This window comes from Gallus gallus, chromosome 1 (assembly GCF_016699485.2).
Source record: "Gallus gallus isolate bGalGal1 chromosome 1, bGalGal1.mat.broiler.GRCg7b, whole genome shotgun sequence".
Lineage (NCBI taxonomy): Eukaryota > Metazoa > Chordata > Aves > Galliformes > Phasianidae > Gallus > Gallus gallus.
The window spans coordinates 144281783-144301149 of NC_052532.1; the positions used below are offsets into that span (position 1 = coordinate 144281783).

A 19367-nucleotide genomic window follows, 5' to 3' on the forward strand; every position below is an offset into this window, starting at 1 on the left:
GCTTTCTCACCTGTCAGGAGGCAGATAGGAAATGATGGCATACATCTGTATTACTTCTAAAGAAGAAAGAATACACCACCATGCACAACTCCAGAATAACTTTTTTTTTTAGTGTTATGTTTGTGTTTCCCCTCTGCACAAACTACAGGGTACCCATGATATGGATTTTTGGGTACCTACAATCCTACAGGCTACTGCTCACCCCTAGCCAGGTGTTTATGCGCCAGAGTCTTAGCTGAGTAGGTTCTGTGCTTAACACTGTGTTCAGTCAAAGAAGGTAAAGATGCTGAATCTGAGAAATTTCCCAGTATGAAGGCTAAATGCACTCTCTCAACCCTGCTTCCTCAACTGTACATCGGCCTTACCTTGTCAGGTATGCTATGACAAAAGGCAAAACAGGGATGTATTACTGTACCGTTTCACTGGGAATAAAAACAATACCAGTATGATTTTAGGAAATAATTTTTCTTTGCCTGGGCTCCTGTACAAGGCATGGCTGGGATGGCTGGGGATACATCTTCTGCAGGGGGTGGCCAGAGCAGTTAACTCGCAGAGGGAGATGGCTTCAGCTCACAGCTTGGCTGTAGTCTCTGACTGTTTAGAGAGGTTACTGTAAGATGATTCCTGGTTCCTGGCAGAGGAGAGACCACAGCCTGGAATGTCACACAAGTTGTGATGTCAACAGCAGTGGATGAAAGTGGGAAATAGATGTCACATCATCCTCGCAGCCTGTTGACTGAGAGAGGGTCCTGATATACGTGTGTACGTGGACATATGAATACATGACATATGAATACATGACTCAGATGAGGCTAAGAACAGCACTTCAGCATAGGATTGAGATGTGATTAAAGTGCCTAAATCTAACAAGTTGTTTAGGAAAACCCTACACGGTAACTGCAAAAAAAGGTTATATGCTTCTTTTGATGTCATGAGCGTGTTAGGTGACCCCTGAACGCACTTAGTGTACAGCAAGAGCATGCAGTGCTGCACAAAAGCACCAGGTGGTGGAACACCAGGTTCTAGGTAATCCCTTGCCCCAGGAGATCATTTGGAGACTCTTTTAGCTGTAGGCTTGCAGGCACTGGGCAGCTACTGAGTTCTGCTCTGGCTTCCCAAGATTATTTACACATTTGGCCTGGAGTCTTCCCTCTTCTGGCTGAGTGCCCTACCGCCTAGGTTTTATTTGGTGTTTCTTCTTGCCTGCCTTCTCTCTGGCTCCATAACTCATGCATTTCTGCTTCTGCTGCAACCAAGGGGCTGAGAGCATGGCCCCAACAGCTTACAGGTCTCCCCAGGACTGCCACACTGTGCTCCTTGGCCCTACACCTGCTCTTATCCCCTCTGTTATCACTCAGGAAACTCTCTGGAAACAAACTCAGACTCATATTCAGGCCAAATGAGGCTGCCAAAGCCTTGGCAATGAGTTAGGGCTGAAGCCCAGCAGTTCCCTCCCAGCTGTGTTGAGCTCCCTGGCCAGTACTGGGGGCTGGTAATCACCTGTTGGATGTAAGCAGGCACTTAATTTGAAGCACTTTGCTCTGTTTCTCTGGAGTAAGCCTTTGTAGCTGGGCACCTCATTCAATTGCGAAACCTGCTGAGGAAGCACTGAGGCACTCTTTGGATCACATCAGGGCCATCCCAGACACACTGTGCTCAGAGGCATGACCGCCAGCTCACCCTGCTGCTGTGCCAGTGCTGCTGTCCAAGCCCAGTACAAGGCATGGTGTGGGGAGTGCCAGCACTTGGCACCAAGCAGTGCCTCATCCCGGGGACACCACTGCTTGGAAGGAGAGGAAACACTGACTCCTTAGAAAACTCCCCAAGAGGTGCATTTTTTTTAGTAAGGGTTGGAAGGGACCCAAAAAGATCATCGACTCCAACTCCTGGGAACCACCTTGCAGTGGACCCATTCCTATGCAGCACAGGGATTCCATCATTTTTAAGGTAACTTAAATCAGAAGACACTGATAAAATGTGTGAGCTGGAACAGCTGATCCCTAAGGAAGTTTTTCACCCAGAGGGTGGTGACGCACTGGAACAGGTTGCCCAAGGAGGTTGTGGATGCCCCATCCCTGGAGGCATTCAAGGCCAGGCTGGATGTGGCTCCGGGCAGCCCGGTCTGGTGGTTGGTGACCCTGCACAGAGCAGGGGGGCTGAAACTTGATGGTCATTGTTGTCCTCCTCAACCCAGGCCATTCTACGATTCTATGATCAGTGATGTATTCCAAGCTGCACTGTGTTTCATTTACCACTTCATAAAAAAATTAAGTTAATTTTCACTTAAAAACTGAGATGTGTATGGATTTTCCCACATGGGATACACTGCTTTTGCTTCAAATAATTAACTATGACTTTTCATTTACACTTTGCTAATTATTGAGGAAAGGAGAAAAATGATTAAAAAACAAAACACGCAGCCAAATGGGAAATCTGATTTCATTCAGATATTAGCAGAGGTGAGGGAGAACCAAATGCCTCTTCCTCTGTCCTTGCTAACGGTACCTGGAGAAATACATTCAAATACCACAGCGTTCTCCAGACTGCACGAGCTCTTCTGATAGATATGAAAAAAGCATTAGGCGGTTCTTGGAAGGTCTGGGTGATCGTGCTGGAAATGGTCAAAACCAGATAAAGAATGTCACAGTCCTGCAGCTACAGAGCAGGCAAATACAAAAATCCACATAGAAACGCTGCACTGATTTCTTTTTGAATAATATGGTTTCAGACAGAAAGAGGGGTGAATTAGATCGGACATAAGGAAGAAGTTTCTTACAGTGAGGATGGTGAGGCACTGGAACAGGCTGCCCAAAGGGGTTGCAGATGCCCCATCCCTGGAGACATTCAAAGTCAGGCTGGATGGGGCTCTGAGCAACTTGATTTAGCTGTGGTGTCTCTGTTCTTTGCAGGGAAGTGGGACTGTGTCATGTGAATGGTCCCTTCCAACTCAAATGATTCTGTGATTCTACGCTACTATGAAAACAGAAGACTTTATTTAAACTGAGAGCTGATTAGAGCAAACATCCTAGGCAGACATGCCCACAGAGAATCCAATATGATATGTGTTTCTGAAAAACAATTGTCCCTAATTTTAGATTAGCAGTTCAAGTTATTTCTTTAGAGAAAGGAGGATTTCTACCATGAAATGCTGGTACCTCTTTCACACTGCTGCTAATGACATGTGCCAGCATCACAGAGGGACACAGCCCCCACCTTCCCCAGCTTTGGCACAGGGTCAGCTTCTCATTGCCTGCTGCTGCTCTCCATGGGAGCTTTCTTGGACACACTGCAGCTTGGAACAGAGTTTAGTCCTCTTTTAAGGATGAGGAAACATGGAGCGATTTTATTTCTCAGATTCACCCCAAAATAAAATTTGATTTGATTGAGCTCTGCTTCATTTTTTCTTTTATTCACAACCACAGTGAGAATTTACCCACCCCAACCTTCACTTTCTTAAAAAATAAAGGCTAGAGAGAGAAACTGAGCTTAATCACATATTGAAACAGCTATTCTTCTGTTATAGGGTGATAGGGAAAATTAATGGATTCTTCACAGCTGGCCAGCTTTGCTGCCTGGGAGATGACAAAATGGAGAAGAGGGAAGGGAAGCCATCCTAACTGGGATGAGACACCATTCCAACGTGTACCGCTGGTGTGCAGCCTCAGATGAACTGAGCTGACCCGTAAAGACAAACTGAACTCAAAATGCATATATAGTAGTCATTGTTATGAGATGACATGATGGGATCTTTAGAGAAACCAGACCAAAGTGCTGAATCAAGTCCGCAGCGGTCCTTGATGTTATGTTCTTGATGTTGTGTCATTGGAGATCAACCTAGATCCCGAGATCTTGCTGTCATACCCCTTGGAGTCGACTGGCATTTGAATGCTTCATCTTTTGACTTTTGTGATGCATTAACATTTTCAGCGTATTTACCTCAACTTCTAAGGAAATGGCATCTCAAACTATGTGCAGAGGAGAAAAAGAAAGGAACAAAATCTGGAACCAATAATCTTGTGGAGCTTGTAAATTCCTCCCTTCCAAGTTATTCATCCTGAAGAGGATACAATCTCTGCATCTCAGGAACAAAAATGTAGATGGAAGAATGAGACTTAATGAGCACAACGTATCTGGAGGCTTAGTGCTGGGAACAACCTATGCTAAGTATCCACCTTCCCAGACAAGTTTCTTATATTCTGCTCCCAAAATGTAAAGTTTGTGCAGCAAAACAGTCTAAATTAATGCAGCTGAGAAGAAATGTGACTGGAGGACACTCATCTGTGATACGGACTGTGTCCATGATAACCTTGCTCTGACACTTCCATGGTTTGGGAGGTTTATTCCTTGTAGAAAACTATTGCTTTGTTTTAACCTTCACAACTTCAACAGAGAATGAAGGAACACTGTAAAAAGGACTTGGGGAAATCATTTTGGGGCAAAAACCACAGAGAGGAAATGTGAAGATGCAGAATATTCTTGATTTTGATCACATGAAAACAGAAGATTAAATTGAATATATTTGGCAATGGTAAGTGTGAAACAATGGCAGTCATCTGCTGCTGTATCTACTGTACGTAGTCAAGCATGCACAGCACATAGAATCATGGAATCATAGAATCACCAAGGTTGGAAAAGACCTCCAAGATCATGCAGCCCAACCGTCCCCCATCACCAATAGTTCTCACTAAACAGAATGTCAGATTTCAGGGACAAATTGGAATGTGAGCACAGTGCCATGCAGTTCACAACAACTCACCCTTTCAGATCGGTATTCCCTAAAACCTGTGAATGGCAGGGACTATGGGGTTAAGATGGAGACCTTAAAATTGAACTACTGCATCAGTAAAGTGGGGCAATCTCTTCTGCCCCTGCCTATGAGAAGCACTGTGGTGCCATCAGACATCTACGATGCTCTGAGTTAGTCTTAGGCTCTCTCACCAGAGCCTCTAGAAAACAAGCTCGGTCCTAGCACTGCTTGTAAGGTAAAGTAAGAGCACAACGTGTTTTCAACATCCATCTCCAGTTTTCCACATTGGACTTTAATTCCCAAGCTGTACGTTGGCAGTTGCAGTCAATGGCTGCGGAATTTTATATTGCATTAACTGTACCAAACTGAAATCTAATACCTCTGAAGGTGCAGAAAACATTCTGAGTGTTATAAAAAATAAAACAAATAGCTCAGAACGGAGCCCAGCAGCTGTCCTCTAATTACTTTAAATCTCAGTATACAGGAACTAAGCCGAGTAGCAAGTCCACTTATTTGCGTGCTGGAAAAGTTTGCATTCCAGCCCTGTGTTTAGATGATAACAGCTCCAAGCATATGCTTTCTATTTTTCCCGACTAGATGTACGATGCCTTTTTCTCAAGGCACACGAACTTTCTGCCCGTATGCTGCAGTTAGCAGCGTTTCTCCTGTATTTATAGTTTTGAGGGTGCGAATCTGCTGCTGGAAGATGCAGAAGGAACAGCCCTGAAAGGTGCTCCAGATTCCTCCTTCACCCCGACTTGGGGAACCCCAGTGGGGAGAGGCAGCAGTGCCCGGTACCCAGTGGGTTTCTGGTTGCCTTCAGCCACCTCTTGGTGCTTGGTGCCATCTGCACACCTGCTCGGAGGAACTGGGGGAACTTTCGTGTTTGTTGACCCATCTATACATTCTATAGGCACAGAAGCCTGGAATTCAGTTCCCAGGTGTTTTGCAGAAGGCAAACTGCCTCTCAGACATATGCAAAACCAACACGGGACCCGGGGCTGGAATGTGATGGGGTGCATCTTTGCACAATTGAGCCGTCAGAAGATGCGGGAATACCACCAGGAAATAAACAGCAATTGAGCATTCTGCTCTTTACTAACCCCATGCCCGTGGGATTTATAAAACCCAGCCTCTGTGGTATGAGCACGTCCCATGCCTTGGCTGCAGTTCAGATCAGTGGCAATGAACCTGAAGGTCTCATTTTGCCCAGGAGACAGCTCTCCACTCCATACGGAGGCCGGATATGAGGAGTGCAGGAGCGTGGCCACAGAGGTGCCTACGGGCAGCAGAGGGCAAGGAATCGGGATGGGCCAGCTGAGCAAACATCAGAGACTCTCAGATAACAAACAGAAAAGCAAAAACTTCTCAAGCAAATGGGGTATGCCCGTAACACCACTGAGATCTCATCGAACCCATTCCTTGAAAGCAGTTCTGCTGAGACATCTCTGTCTTTCCCATTTTGGAATGTTGAATCAAACCAGTTTGTTCACGCCCAAGAGTTCATCTGTTTTTTCCCTTCATCCTCTTGACATCACAGTTATCTCTTCCTAGCACCACACATGTGAGCGTCGTCCATCTGGAGACTCCTAACTCACCCCACCACGGGACACGCTTAGCAAAACGCAGGTAGGTACAGAGAGGAAGAGGTATTTATTTATCCATGGAGAGATGGCACGAGGTCTAGGAGTTATTTGAAATCCACTGAACCCTCGGAGGAGAGCAGGAATGCATATAAGGATTACGATTTAACTGCATGAAAGGAACATATTTTAAAGACAGAAGTCTCGACTTCCATAGCTGCGTCTCATTCATGCAGAATTTAGGGTAAAGGATTACGCTACCCATAAATTTCAGTGCTCAAGCCCATATCTCAGGCTAAAAGCAGAATTTTTGCTACCTCATCCTCCCACATCTCTTCCACTGGTTTGGATAGGAACAAAATTGATACAGCAATAGACGATGTACTCATGGCTTAATGGCACTGGATGGTCTTCGGCAGACATGGCTGTGATGCTGGTGGGCTCTGTATGGGACTCCACGAGGAGCCACCCCGGTGCCTGAATGAGTCCCTTTGTACCCAACGTGGCTTGTGGGATGGATGAGTTCTGCTGGGCAATAAATTTTAACAGCTGTAGCAGAGAGGAGGTTGCCAAAATCCCACGCTGCGGTCTGTGATTCCAGGTAGAACGCAGCAACTTTCTGGAAGCGTGGTGGGACAATAAAATGTGTTAAAGGCACAGCACTGGGAAAGGCAAACGAAATGCCTGAGATTTCTGTTGGCAGGTAACGGAGGTCAGTTGGTTTTGCTTGGGAAGTTCCTGAAGCTCTTCCTTTCCACCTCCACCTCATCTTCTGCGCTTCTAGTTGTTGCTGCCTGGGTAGGAAAGAAAATACTGCCATTGTATAAACAAAGAAAACGGGTTCTTCTGGGCAGCTGTCCCAATACCGGGTTGACACCACATCTTAGAGCACCTTTTGTGCAGTGAGGTATTAACTTTGTGCCTATTTATGCCTTCAGGTGTGGGTTGACGTGCGTAGGGCCCCGCGGCGCCTCAGAGCTGTGCGTGGGAGCCTTGAAAATAGAAGCAGTGGAAACAAAAACCAAAGGGCGTTAATGTGGAAAGGCTTGTGGGTGTTCTCTATTCCCTCCCCACCTCCCGGGACCGCGAGTCCAGCGCTCCCTCTATGCTCAGTGTTGGACAACGTGTGCCCACCCCCCCGCCGCCGCCACCCGTGCGTATCCGCACCCGTTGCCCGGCGGCAGCTGCCGACGTTCCCTTCCCTCTTCGGGAACGGAAGGTACGGACGGAGCTCACCCAGAGCTCCGATGCGTTTTCGGTGCTTCCTCCGAGGGGACCGAGCTCACCGTATTGCCATACGGGTCGCCCCGAGAATTGAAGCTCCTTCCCTCTCTGCAAAATTTGCGTCAATCGATTTTTGGGGGGCGAGAGCCGTCTCCGTGTTCCCGCATTCCCCTAAATAACGCAGGGCGCGGGGCCAGCCCGGCCTCAGCCCCAGAGCCCCCCTGCGAGCGGCGTTCCCATTGTTTCAGGGAACCCCATCGGGGTTTTAATTCAAGGTCGGCCCCGGGGTAGCGCGCAGGGAATGGACTCGGGGAAGGGGGGCCGCCCACCTTTCCCATACCCCTCTCTCCCCGACGGCTCTCGGAGGTCACGGCTCCTCACGCCCCGTCGGGGATCGCGGGGGCTCTGCGCTCCTGAGTGGGAGCTCCGCACCTGTCCGCGGGAGCCGGCAGCTTCCACACACGGAGAAAAAAAAAATTCCGCGGATTTACCAAGCCGCAGCCTCGGATATAAAAGCCGAAAACGGGAATCTTAGCCCCTCTTTTATTTATTTATTTATTTATTTATTTATTTATTTATTTATTTATTTATTCTTTTGACGGCTGCTGGGGGAAGAGCTGGAGACGGGCTGGAACCCGTGGCCCTCCGCCTCTATGCGAGCGCTGTTTGTCAAAATGGGAGCCACACAGCTGCGCCCCGACGGCAACCCCGCGGCCGCCGCACGTCCCGGCACTGCCTACGGCCGGACCCCGCAGGGAGAGCAGCGGGAGGGCAGGTTGAGCGCAGAGCAACGCCGAGGCAGCGGGCACGGGGCGCAGCCGTCGGGTCGGGCTCGGGCGGAGCGTTTCGGAAGGGGCTGACCCGGCCGTGGGCTCAGTCCGCGGACGCGGAACGGCTGTCGGGGATCGATATCGGCGGTGTATATATATATATATATATATACATTAATATAGGGTGTTATATATTAATATATATAACTTACATATATTAATGTAGGGTGTTGTTTGGTCTATTTCCTAAAGCGAATCCTTCGCTTTGGTTTTTCTATCCTCTCTTTCCGTATTTAATTTCTTTAGAGTATTTTCTTCTCAAATGCTCGAGTAACAAAGGGGGACAAACGCGGCCCCGCAACCCCCTCCCCCCCCCCCTTCCCCCCGCGCAGAGCAGCGCTCCGGGACGGGGCGGAGGGGGAGATAAGGGGGGGAGCACTGCGGCATCCGGGGTTTGCCCTCCCCCGGGGCGCACAACGGAGGTCGGGGAGGGCTGCGGAGGAGCCGGGGGGGGCAGCGGGATATGGGCGAGCAGGGAGCTGAAAGCCGCCTTCGCCGTACCCAAAATAACGGGAAAAAGAGGAGCGGCGTCCGTGCCGGTGACGAGAGAAGCCTCTCAAAGCCAAAGTGCCGGGGAGAAGTGAAGGGCGTTAAGCGGAACGGTGGAAACGTTTTCCTTATGTTGCAGCCTCGTAACGCCGGCACCAAAGAAATGGGGAAAGAGCGTTGGGGGAAACTGCGGGTACCGCTCTCGGCCCGACGTTCCCACCGGGAATTAAAACCACCGCCGCGATAACGCGGCAGTAAATAGCGGTCAGCGGAAGGACCGCTTCTGCTCCGGCCCGAGTCGGCTGCTCGGGCTCTGCCCCCGCGGGATTGTACCGAAGCGATCTACGCCTCTCCTCCCGAATTTTGTTTTATACTTTAAGCCCGTATTTAGTTTTCATTTCCCCGTGTCTTAAAACCGCCGCGCTCGCCGGGGGTCGTTTGATGTCGGCCGGGAGTCCGCGCTGTGAAGGAATGCGGAGCGGTGCGGAGCGGAGCGGTGCGGTGCGGTGTGGGCACACGGAGGTGTCAGCCCGGGCTGTTCGCCCCAATAAGTCACTCTGTTAACCGCGTCCTCCGACGTTACCTCCGCAGTAAATCATTCGTGGACTAAAAAACACCCTGGGAAGGGTAAAGGAGGAGAACAAACGACCATATTTTAGGAGATCCCTTCGTGAAAATCATTTGTAATGACGGGAATTCGAGCTGAGCGTCTCCTCGCTGTCTGACGCGTCGGCTCGACCCGCTTAATTGCCCCTTAAGTGCGCGGTCCGTGGGTCCCGGAGCAGCGGTGTGAGGGGGGAGGGGGTCCGGGCTGAGCCGTGCGCTGCTGGCTGAGCCGCGCAGCCCGAAGAGGAGCGGTGGGAGCGGCGCTGCGCTGCGCGGGGATGGGGCGAGGCACGGAGCGGAGCCGCTGTCCCCGGCGTCGGTGGGGAAATTCGAGGCGAGGTTCCGACGGGAGGAGTCGGGGGAAAAAGAAAAGAAACCAAAACGGGAGGAAGAAAGCTGAAGGAGAGCGAGCGAAGTGAAATAAAGACGGAGGGGGGAATCGCCACGCTGAGGGCGGCGAATGTTTGCGGTGGAAATAAGAAGTGAACAACAATTAAAATGCGGAAGGCGCGCGCATTAGCATTCAGGACACAGGGGCCGGCTTCGCTGTTTATCTTTCCCCCCGGATCAATACCGCAGCAGCGTGTGCCGGCAGCGCGCCGCGCCGCCCCGCCGTGGGGCCGACCTCTGCCTCTGCCCGCGGCCGGGCGGCTCCACGGGCACGGATCGGACCGGCTCCGTCGCTACCGGCCGGGCCGGCTCTATCGGCACGGGTCGGCCCGGGCCGCCCTCCTCTCCTCCGTCGCCCGGCGCGGTCGAGGCTCTCATTAAAACTGCAGTTCAATCTCGGGGATGAGGCTGAGAACCAAGGGAGAAGGGCTGTGCGCCCACACGGAGGAGTTAACGCTCTAGCGAAGGGGGAAAAAAAAAAAAAAGAAAGAAAGAAAGAAAGAAAGAAAAAGTTGGAATGAAAATTGCGCTTTTTTCCCCTTTCTTTTCCTTTTTTCTTTTCTTTTTTTTTTTTTTCCCCTTTCCGACCCCCACATCGAGCCCCGCACGGCACCGCTCCCCGGGGTTCCCCCGGCCGTGCCCACCCCGCACCTGAGCGGTTCGGGGCCGCCCCCGCTGCCCCGCGCTGCCCCCACGGCCCTCCCCCGCCTCTCCGAACCCTCCGCGCGAAGCACCCCTCGGCCATATACCGGCGCTTGGACCCCCATCCCCCATCCCCTCCCCCGGCTCCCGGGCAGACGATTTCTTGTGGACACCCACGGCTACGCCGGGACGCTCTGCCCCCACTCCTGGGGAGGCCTCAGCAGCGTTCGCCCCGCGCTGTTGCCGTTGCCGGGGCTTCTCCGTTACGGAGCGGTGGGGCCGCGGGAGCAGCGCTGGGGCAGCGCCCGAGAGGAGCGGGTTCGGCGGTGCGCTCCGCGCCTCTCTTCCTCCCCTCGGGACAGCGGAGCAGCGGCCGCTTTGAAGTAGAATTAAATAAAGACATGGAACCTCCGCAAAGGTCCTCTCGGCCCCTCCCGCTCTTCTCCTTCTTTCTTTTTTCTCTCCCCCCAGTGTTAGCCTCCCCCCAACCCCCCCATCCCCCCCCCCCCCCCCAGCCCGGCCGGGGTGAGAGGGAGGAAAGCCCGACGCCCTCGGGAGGAATGGCACTGTCGGAGGGAGGGGGTCACCGTGTCCCGCGGAGTGGTACAATGGGGTTTGCCCGCTCTGATGGGAAAGGGGGATCCGATCGGGAGAGGGGCTGCTGGGAGGGGGGGAGGGGGGGGTGGGAGAAACAACAAAAAAAGGGGGAAAAAGAGAAAGGAATAAAGAAAAAGAGATTGCAAAAAAAAAGAAAAAAGAAAAAAAGAAAAGAAAGAAAAATTTAAGAAATATATAGGGGGAAAAAAAGGAAAAAAAAAAAAGAAAGGAAGAAAAAAGATACCCGCGAGATCGAAACGCAAGCAACTGAACAGAAAGCTGACTGTGCACGGAGATGATGAAAAATCCACGTACCTCACTGTGCCCGCGCGGCCGGGAGAAGTGTGGGTGAGCCCGCTGAGTGTGCACGCAGGGCAGGAAACGTGTGCGGGTACTGAAAACAAAGGGGCGACAGAAAAGGCTCCGAGGGGCTCGGGGAGGTCGGGCCCGAAGCAGCCGGAGGGGTTCGACGGGGCCGGGCCGGGCTCGGGGAGAGCCGCGGTCGTTCCCCGCGTGGGTGCGGGTCGGGGCGCGGGCATCGCCGTGCGTGGGGTGGGCAGCTGTGGCGTTGGGTCGCGTTCTTTCCGCTGCCGAAACAAAGGCGGTGCGGCGGCGGAGCAGGTGGGGGAGACAGGACGGGGGCAGGTAGGGTCCCGCTGCTGGAGAGAGAGGTTCCTCTCGTGGGCCGAGCCGGGATTCGGCTCGGGAGGAGAGAGCCGGGAGAGAGCGGTTCTGGGGGAAATCGCTCTGGGTCTTCGGGGGGTCTCCGGGCAGAGTCGGGAGCGAATTTTATGATTAATAATAATACCAATAATAAACATTACGATGAAACCCACCGCTCCGTAGCGGCGGTGGCGGCAAGCGAGGGACCGCCGAAGGGAAGCGGCCGAGAGGCGATCCCGGGGCCGTCTCCCCCCACGGCCGCCGTCGGGGCCGCGCCGTCGAGGCGTGAGCTCGGCCGCCCGCCGCCCCTCGGGGCTGTCCCCAGGTCGCTTTCGGGGCCGGGCGGGGAGGTTTGGGAACGTCTGATGCGGCGTGAGAGAAGAAGAGAAACGGGAGCGGGAGGAGGAGAGGGGGCAAAGCGGGGCTCCGGCTCCCCGAGGCCGGGCCACCCTCGCACGGGGAGGAAGAAGGCTCCGGGCCGCACCCCCGCACCCCGAGCCCGATGAATTACTGCCCTGTGCCTTAATCGTGGCGAGGCCGGGCCGGGGTCAGGGCCTGAGGGAGGCGGGCGGAGAGAGGGGGCTGCAGGCGGGACTCGCCGGGGCCAAGTTCAAGTTCAGGGGCAGCCCGGAGAGGACGTGGCGGGGGGAGGCTCGTGTGGGTCCGCCCGCTCCGACCTCCGCTGGCACTGAGCGGGGATGAGCGGTGACCCCGGGCCCCGCGGCCGGCACTGCCCCGGCCCGGGGATGGAGCGGGGCAAGGCAAGGCCGTAGAGAGCGGGGCGAGGCCCGACGGGGCGGGGGGGGACGGAGGGAACCGGGAGCGAGCGGGAGCCGCGGCTCCGGGCCGGTAGAAGATCGGGGCGGCCCCCGGCCAGCAGCGGGACCCTGAGTGAATTTTCGGCCGCGGGGGCGAAGAGGGATCTTCGCAGCCGCGTTTCCCACGGACCCGTCCAAGGGGCGGGTGGCGTATGCCAATGATTTGAATATACCTTTTTCCTTAATGTCATTACAGAACGTAAACGGATGTTAACGGCCGTTTGATCGCTCGGGAGCCCGCGCTACGCGGGGGGATGGCCGAGGTGGGAGAGGCGCGGTTGCAGAGGACGCTGCGGTCCCGCTCCGCGCCCCAACCTTGCGGCGGCACCGAGATGAAGGGCCCCTCTTCTCCCTCCACCCCCTCCTCCCCTCGCCCAGCGTCTGGGGAACGAGCCCGAAGCGAGCAGGGCGCCGCGTACCCCCGCTTATCTTATTCTCGTGGCTCGGGACGCCTCTGCCTTTCCCTGAGCGCGGGGCGCAGAGCCCGAAAACCAAACCGAAGCCGGGACGGGGGAGGTCCGCGGGCGACGCCGGACACCGAAAGGCCCTCCCGTGCCCACCGCCTCCCCCCGTGGCGTTGCGGGCCCGGCGCGGGCGGCCCCGACGGCTCCCCGATACGCGGCGGCTCTGGGAACGCCGTGCGGGCGGGCGGCGGCTCCCGGCCCCGCACCGAGCGCATCCCGCACCTCGAGCCGCTCGCGGTTCAAAAAGCCAAACGATCGAAGAGAGAAGAGAGGAGGGAAATCGGAGCTCTCTCACGCGGCCTCTTTCTCCTCTCCGAGGCCCGAACCGCGGTTCCGGAGCGGTGCTCAGCGCCGGGGCAGCTCCCGACTTTCCTCCGGCCCGAAGCGGCCCCGTCGTCGCTTCCCTCGGAAGGCGGAGGACCGGGGACGGCGGAGGGCAGCGCGGCGTCTCCGTGCGAGGCCCTTCCCGAGGAGGGCTGTCCCCGGCGGGGTCGGAGGGTGCGGCGCTGCCCCCCCCACCCCCCCAGTGCCGCTCCTCGGCCGCCGTCGAAGGGCGTTCTGTTAAGCCGGGGCGCCGGGAGAGCCCTCGGCACAAAAAGGCGACGGACGGCCCGTGGTGCAGCTTCAACACGTTTTATTATAGTTCTGTACGCATTACTCTCCAAACATATCACGAGAAAGGATGAAACCACTTAAACCTCCAAATAAAAAAATCTGAAACAGTTTATGCTCACAATTGTACATATTTATAGTTAAGAAACATTCTTTATAAATACCGTTTCCTCTGTAGCAAGTTAATACCATAATTTAATTACAAATGGATAAATACGGTCACGGGTATTTACAGGAGGAGGGCGGTGGACGGGAAGCCTACGGCACGACGCTGATTTCCTCACAACCTTCCCACCAGGACTAAAGGGAGCGGACGGCAAAGCACTACGACAGCACACGGCACCCAGCTAACAGCGGACAGCGCGGGGCGGGACGGGACTTTGGCACGGCACTTCTTCCCCGGGTACGGTGAGAGATGCGGTTTTACAATCAAGTCGCCTCTTGGAAAGGAACACGATATTCAAGAGATCACGAGTACAAAAGAAACCATTTCTGGGGTTTTGTTTGCGCTTTTTTGTTTTGTTTTGTTTTGTTTTTTTTTCCCCCTTCCACGTTATTTAGTGGGGTTTTTTGTTGGTTTTTTTTTTGTTGTTTTTTTTTTTAAGGGCGATCTAAAAAAAAAATAAAAAGAGGGGGGGTGAGGAAGAAAAGAAACAAAGTCCTTCGCTTCTTCGGAGGGAAATCGAAGGAGGAGGGAGAGGAGGGCTCTGCAGGGCCGGCCGGGCCGCGGCGCTGCTTTGTCCGCCGCCCCGGGGCCTTCCGCCGGGCGCCGCGTCGCGTCGGTTTATCCCCCCTCTTCTTCTTCTTCTTCTTCTTCTTCTCCTTTCCGTTCCTCTCTTTCGTGAGTTGTTCCCTCGCGTTTCCCAGCACGCACTTACATAGGAATTTCTTTTTTTTTTTTTTTTTCCTTTTTTTTTTTTTTTTTTTTGGCCGGTTTAAAGCGTTCGTAAATAATAAGAGGAATTTAAAAAAAAAAAAAAAAAGAAAAAAAAAAAAAAACCAAAACCGAACAGAAACGATTCCGACAGACGGCCGCGGGCCGGCGGCGGCGCGGGGAGCTCCGTGCGGAGCGGGCTCCGGGAGCGCTTCCTCCGGCCCGGGATGGGCGGCGGCGGCGGCGGCGGCGGCGGCGGGGCCGCAGAGCAGTCCGGCGGCCCTACACGTACCACTCGTTGAAGTTGGAGGAGAGGCCGCCGTGGCCGCCGCCGCCGCCGCCGCCGCTCCCTCCTCCTCCTCCGCCGCCGCCGCTCCGGTGCGCGGCGGTCACGGCCGCCGCCGCCGCCGCCGCGGCCGCGGCCGCCGCCGCCGGGGAGAGATTGGTGGAGCTCTGCGGCTCGGCGCTGGGGGACACCAGCCCCGGGGGCGTGGAGGACTCGTAGCCGGAGCTGGCGGCCGGCGAGGACTCGGAGCCTTGCGGGGACGACTCGTGCACCTGGGGGGCAAAGGCAAGAGCGCCGGGTGGAGGGGGGACGGGGCGGCCCCCAGGCTCTGCCGCCCCCCGCCGCCGGCCCGGCCCGCCGCCCCCGGGCCCCGCGCCCGCCGCCCGCCGCCCCGACGGGGCGCCCGGAGCGGGGCGGCCGCCCCCCCGCCTCCCGCCGCCGGCTGCGGGGCCGGGTACCTTCATGTGCTTCCGCAGGGAGCTGGGGTGCGTGTAGGACTTGTCGCACATCTTGCACAGGTACGGCTTGTCCGACGTGTGCACGTGCATGTGCTTCTTGCGGTCGCTGCTGTTGGCGAAGCGCCGGTCGCAGCCCTCGAACTCGCACTGGAAGGGCTTCTCCCCTGCAAGACAGCAGCGGTCGGGCCGGGCCTCGGCCTCCGGCCCCCGACCCCCGGCCCACGCTCGTCCCGGCCGAGGAGACGGGGCGAAAAGCAGCGAGACGCCTTCGGCCCCGCGCGTCCCGCCGAGGAACCGCTACCGAGGGCGGCTTTCGGGCCGGGAGGCGCCCCGCGTTCGGACGGCGGCGAAGAGCGCCCGTCCGCCGGGAGAACGGCAGAGGCCGTCAAACGCTTCGTTTAATTCCCCCCCGCGTTTCTCAGGCGGCGTTACGGAGCCTCCAACTCCGCGGCGGCCGGAGGAAGCGCTCGGCGCTCGGCGCCGTCGGCACCCGAACGCCTCCTCGCAGCCGTCCGCGGAGCCGAAGCGCCGCGCGGAGGGCCTCGGAGCGCTCCGTGCCGCTGCCGGGGACCGCTCGGCCGTTCGCTCCGCACGCGGTGCGAGCGCGGCCCCGGCGGGCGCTCGCGGTCGGCGCCGCTCCCGGCCCGGCCCCGCGGCTCTCGCCGTTCCCCACCGGGGCAGCCCCGGCCTATCCGCCCTCGCCGTGCCCCTCTTCCCCCCGTCATCCAAGCGGCCGACCGGCCTGCAGCAGCTCGGCGACGCTTTAATAACACTTTTTGTTGTTGGATTTTTCTTTCTTTCTTTCTTTTTTTGGTGGCTTTGGCCGTTAGGTTGGGGTGGGCTTTTTTTTTTTCTGTTTTTCTGTGTTTCTTTTCTTTTTCTTTCTTTCTTTCTTTTTTTTTTTTTTTTCCCCCAACGAGAAAATTTTATTGCCTTGCTCACACCATTTAAATTTAATGGAAAGCATTCCCAGCGAGGGACGTGCCGCACTTCTACGGGGCTCGGGCGGCCGTACGGAGCCTCTCCCCGTCCTCCGGCACGGCACGGAGCGGGCGGTGCTCCCGCCGGCCGAGCTCTGTCCCAAAGAGGAGCCCCGAGTTGGGCTCGGGGACGCTGCGGCTCCCGCCCGGCCCGGGGTGTGCTGTGACCCTACAGCTCCGAGATGCTCCAACTCCGTGTTCCTACAGCCCTGGGACCCCACGGCTCCGTTATCCCACAGCTCCGTGACCCAACCGTTCTGTGACCCTAGAGCTCTAGCAGCACACGTCTCTGCGATCCTACAAGCCCGCGATCCTACTCTTCCGCGGCCCCATGGTTCCGTGACCCCACAGCTCCTACAGCTCTGCGATCCCCCGACTCCCGACACACACACACACACACACACACACACACACTCGCACCACCGCGTTTCACGCCCGCAGACCCCCACCCGCCCCTCCGTAGGGCCCGGCCGAGGCCCCGCTCCATCCGCGCCGCTCCCACGAACGCGAACTCCCGGCCGTGGGGAGGCGGTGCGGACGGAGCCCAACGCCCGCGGCCGTGTGCCGGGATTGGGGCTGCGGGCGGCGGCGCGGGAGTCCGTTTCCTCCTCGCTTTTCTCCCTTCTTCTATCTTTTCCTCCCCGCTTTTCTCCCTTCTTCTTTTCCTCCCCGCTTTTCTCCCTTCTTCTTTTCCTCCCCGCTTTTCTCCCTTCTTCTTTTCCTCCCCGCTTTTCTCCCTTCTTCTTTTCCTCCCCGCTTTTCTCCCTTCTTCTTTTCCTCCCCGCTTTTCTCCCCCGTTTATTTCCGCCCCGACTTTCTCCCCCGTTCGTTTCCTCGCCGCTTTTCTCTTTCATTCGTTTTCTCTCCGTTTTTCCCCGTTTATTTCCTCCCTCGTTTTCTCTCCTATTTATTTTCTCCCTAATTTTCTCCCCTATTTATTCCTTCCCCGATTCTCTCCCTTGCCCATTTCATCGCCGACTCGTTTTCCCCCCTATTTATTTCTTCGCCGTTTTTCTCCCTTTTTCATTTATCTCCCGATTTCCCCCCTATTTATTTCCTCGCTGTTTTTCTCTCTTCTTAATTCTCTCCCGATTCCCTCCCTCCTTTCTCTCCTCCGCGGTTTCTTCCCCCGTTTATTTCCTCGCCGACCTTCTCCCTCGCTTCTTCCCTCCCCGATTTTTCCCCTATTCGTCTCCTCGCCGTTTTTCTCCCGTATTTCTTTTTTCCCCTCCCGCATCCCCCCCTCCTCGGCTCCCGCCCCGCAGCGCTCCCCTCTCCGGTCCCGCACGGCTCCCCCCGTTACCTGTGTGCGTCCGTTTGTGGATCTTGAGGTTCTCCGACCTGGCGAAGACCTTCCCGCAGCCGGGGAAGGGGCAGGGGAAGGGCTTCTCGCCCGTGTGCACGCGGATGTGGTTGACCAGTTTGTACTTGGCCTTGAAGGGCTTGCCCTCGCGGGGACACTCCTCCCAGTAGCAGACGTGGTTGCTCTGCTCGGGCCCCCCGACGTGCTCCACCGAGACGTGGGTGACCAGCTCGTGCATGGTGCTGAAAGTTTTATTGCAACTTTTTTTGGGGTTGCTCAGCTGCTCGGGGTCGATCCACTTGCAGATCAGCTCCTGCTTGATGCACTGCTGCCGCATGTAGCGGAAAAAGGCACCGGGGTGGTGGTGGTGGTGGGCCGCCACGTTCATGCCCACGTTCATATTCATGGGGCCGTACTGGTTGTGCAGCTGCGCCGCCGCGTAGGGGTCAGTCCTGGGGCTGGCGACCTGGCGGTACTGCTCGGAGCGGGCGAACACCTCCCCGGGCAGCCCCAGCCGCATCTGCCCGTTGAGGACGTTCTGCGAGGCGTGCGGGCCGTGCTGCTCGTGGATGCCGGGGAACAGGAGGTGGCTCTGAGCGTCCGTGTGCGGGTGGTGCAGGCCGCCGGCCGCCGGCCCGAAGATGCCGTGCTGCCCGCCGCCCGCCGCCGCCTCCCCGAAGCCGCGGCTGCGAAACAAGAAGTCCCGGGTGGAGTTGAAGGGCGGCCCCGAGTACGAGCCGACGTGCGCGGCGTGCGGCCCCAGCGCGGCCGCGGGGTAGCCGGGCGCCTGCGAGGTGAACGCCGAGCTCTGCCCCGGGGACAGCTCGTGGGCTCCGGCGTTCAGCTTGAAGGCGCCCATGTGCGCCGAGTCCACGAAGCCGTTCTGCGCCGCCAGGCTCAGCTCCCGCTCCTGCATCTCGGCCGCGGCCGAGTGGTGGTGCCGGGCGAAGGTGCCCACGCCGAGCGCCGGGAACTGCGGGCCGGCGTCCAGCAGCATGGCCGTGCCGCGCCGCGCCGCGCCGCTCCGCCGCTCCGATCCGCCGCTCCGCCGCCCGCCCGGCGCGGGGCCGCCGCCGCCGCCGCCGCCGCCGCCGCCCGCGCCGCTTCCCCCCGGCAGCCGCGGCGTCCCCGCCTCCGCCCGCACGGCCGCGCCGCCGCCGCCGCCGGAGCCGGAGCCGGAGCCCGGGCAGCGCAGAGTCCAAAGGCGAGCGGAGAACCAAAGTGTATTAAAGGAGGCGAGGCGGGGGCGGGCAGGGGAGGGGAGGGGGAGCAGGGGAGGGACGGGGCTGGCGGCGGGGACGCGGGGGGGGGAGGCGGCCCCGCCGCTCCCTGCGGCACACACACACGGATACGCGCACACGGATACACACGCTCGCAAGCGCACACACACACACGCGCACACGCAGAAGCACGCGCGATACGCACACGCGTGCACACGCACACACACGCGGCCCCGCCGGGGCTCTCACGGCGCGGACTCGCGGCAGCCGCGGGTTCCCACGGAGGAAAGGAGCGCGGGGAGGGGCGTGGGAGGGGAGGGGGAAGGGGGGTCCGGGCCGGATTAAAAACAATGGGGGCGGGAGGGGGGAGCAGGAGCGGCGCGGGGCCGCCGAGCTTCAGCCGCTCTCCTCCCGCTCCCGCCGCCGCCGCCTCTGTTTATCCCGCCGGGTGCTGCCGAGGCGGCCGCGTTTTATTTTTCTCCCCTCCCCTCGCCCCCTCCTTCCCCCCCCCCCCCACCCCCCTTCTTTCTCTCCGCCCGGCCGCTCCCCCTCTCCCCGCCCGGACTGGCGGCCCCTCTCTC

At 57.4% G+C, this 19367-nt stretch overlaps 1 protein-coding gene across 1 annotated transcript; it reads right to left on the bottom strand.

Moving 5' to 3' along the window:
• Nucleotides 1–13670: 13670 nt before the first annotated feature.
• ZIC2 (Zic family member 2) lies at nucleotides 13671–18766 on the bottom strand. Its single transcript, XM_015274914.4, has 3 exons — nucleotides 17567–18766; nucleotides 15284–15447; nucleotides 13671–15097 (listed from the first exon to the last, which is right to left on the bottom strand). Exons 1-3 carry the CDS (start codon nucleotides 18561–18563, stop codon nucleotides 14822–14824), a joined length of 1437 nt encoding a protein of 478 aa, XP_015130400.1. The 5' UTR covers nucleotides 18564–18766; the 3' UTR covers nucleotides 13671–14821.
• Nucleotides 18767–19367: the final 601 nt, after the last annotated feature.

What these genes read in the sequence shown, in the direction of transcription:
- ZIC2 (XM_015274914.4), bottom strand. Translation starts at nt 18,563, where the DNA reads ATGCTGCTGGACGCCGGCCCGCAGTTCCCGGCGCTCGGCGTGGGCACC. An exon ending in CCACAAACGGACGCACACAG is followed by an intron (nt 15,448 to 17,566) that starts GTAACGGGGGGA and finishes GCTGTCTTGCAG; the next exon opens with GGGAGAAGCCCTTCCAGTGC. An exon ending in CCCTGCGGAAGCACATGAAG is followed by an intron (nt 15,098 to 15,283) that starts GTACCCGGCCCC and finishes TTTGCCCCCCAG; the next exon opens with GTGCACGAGTCGTCCCCGCA.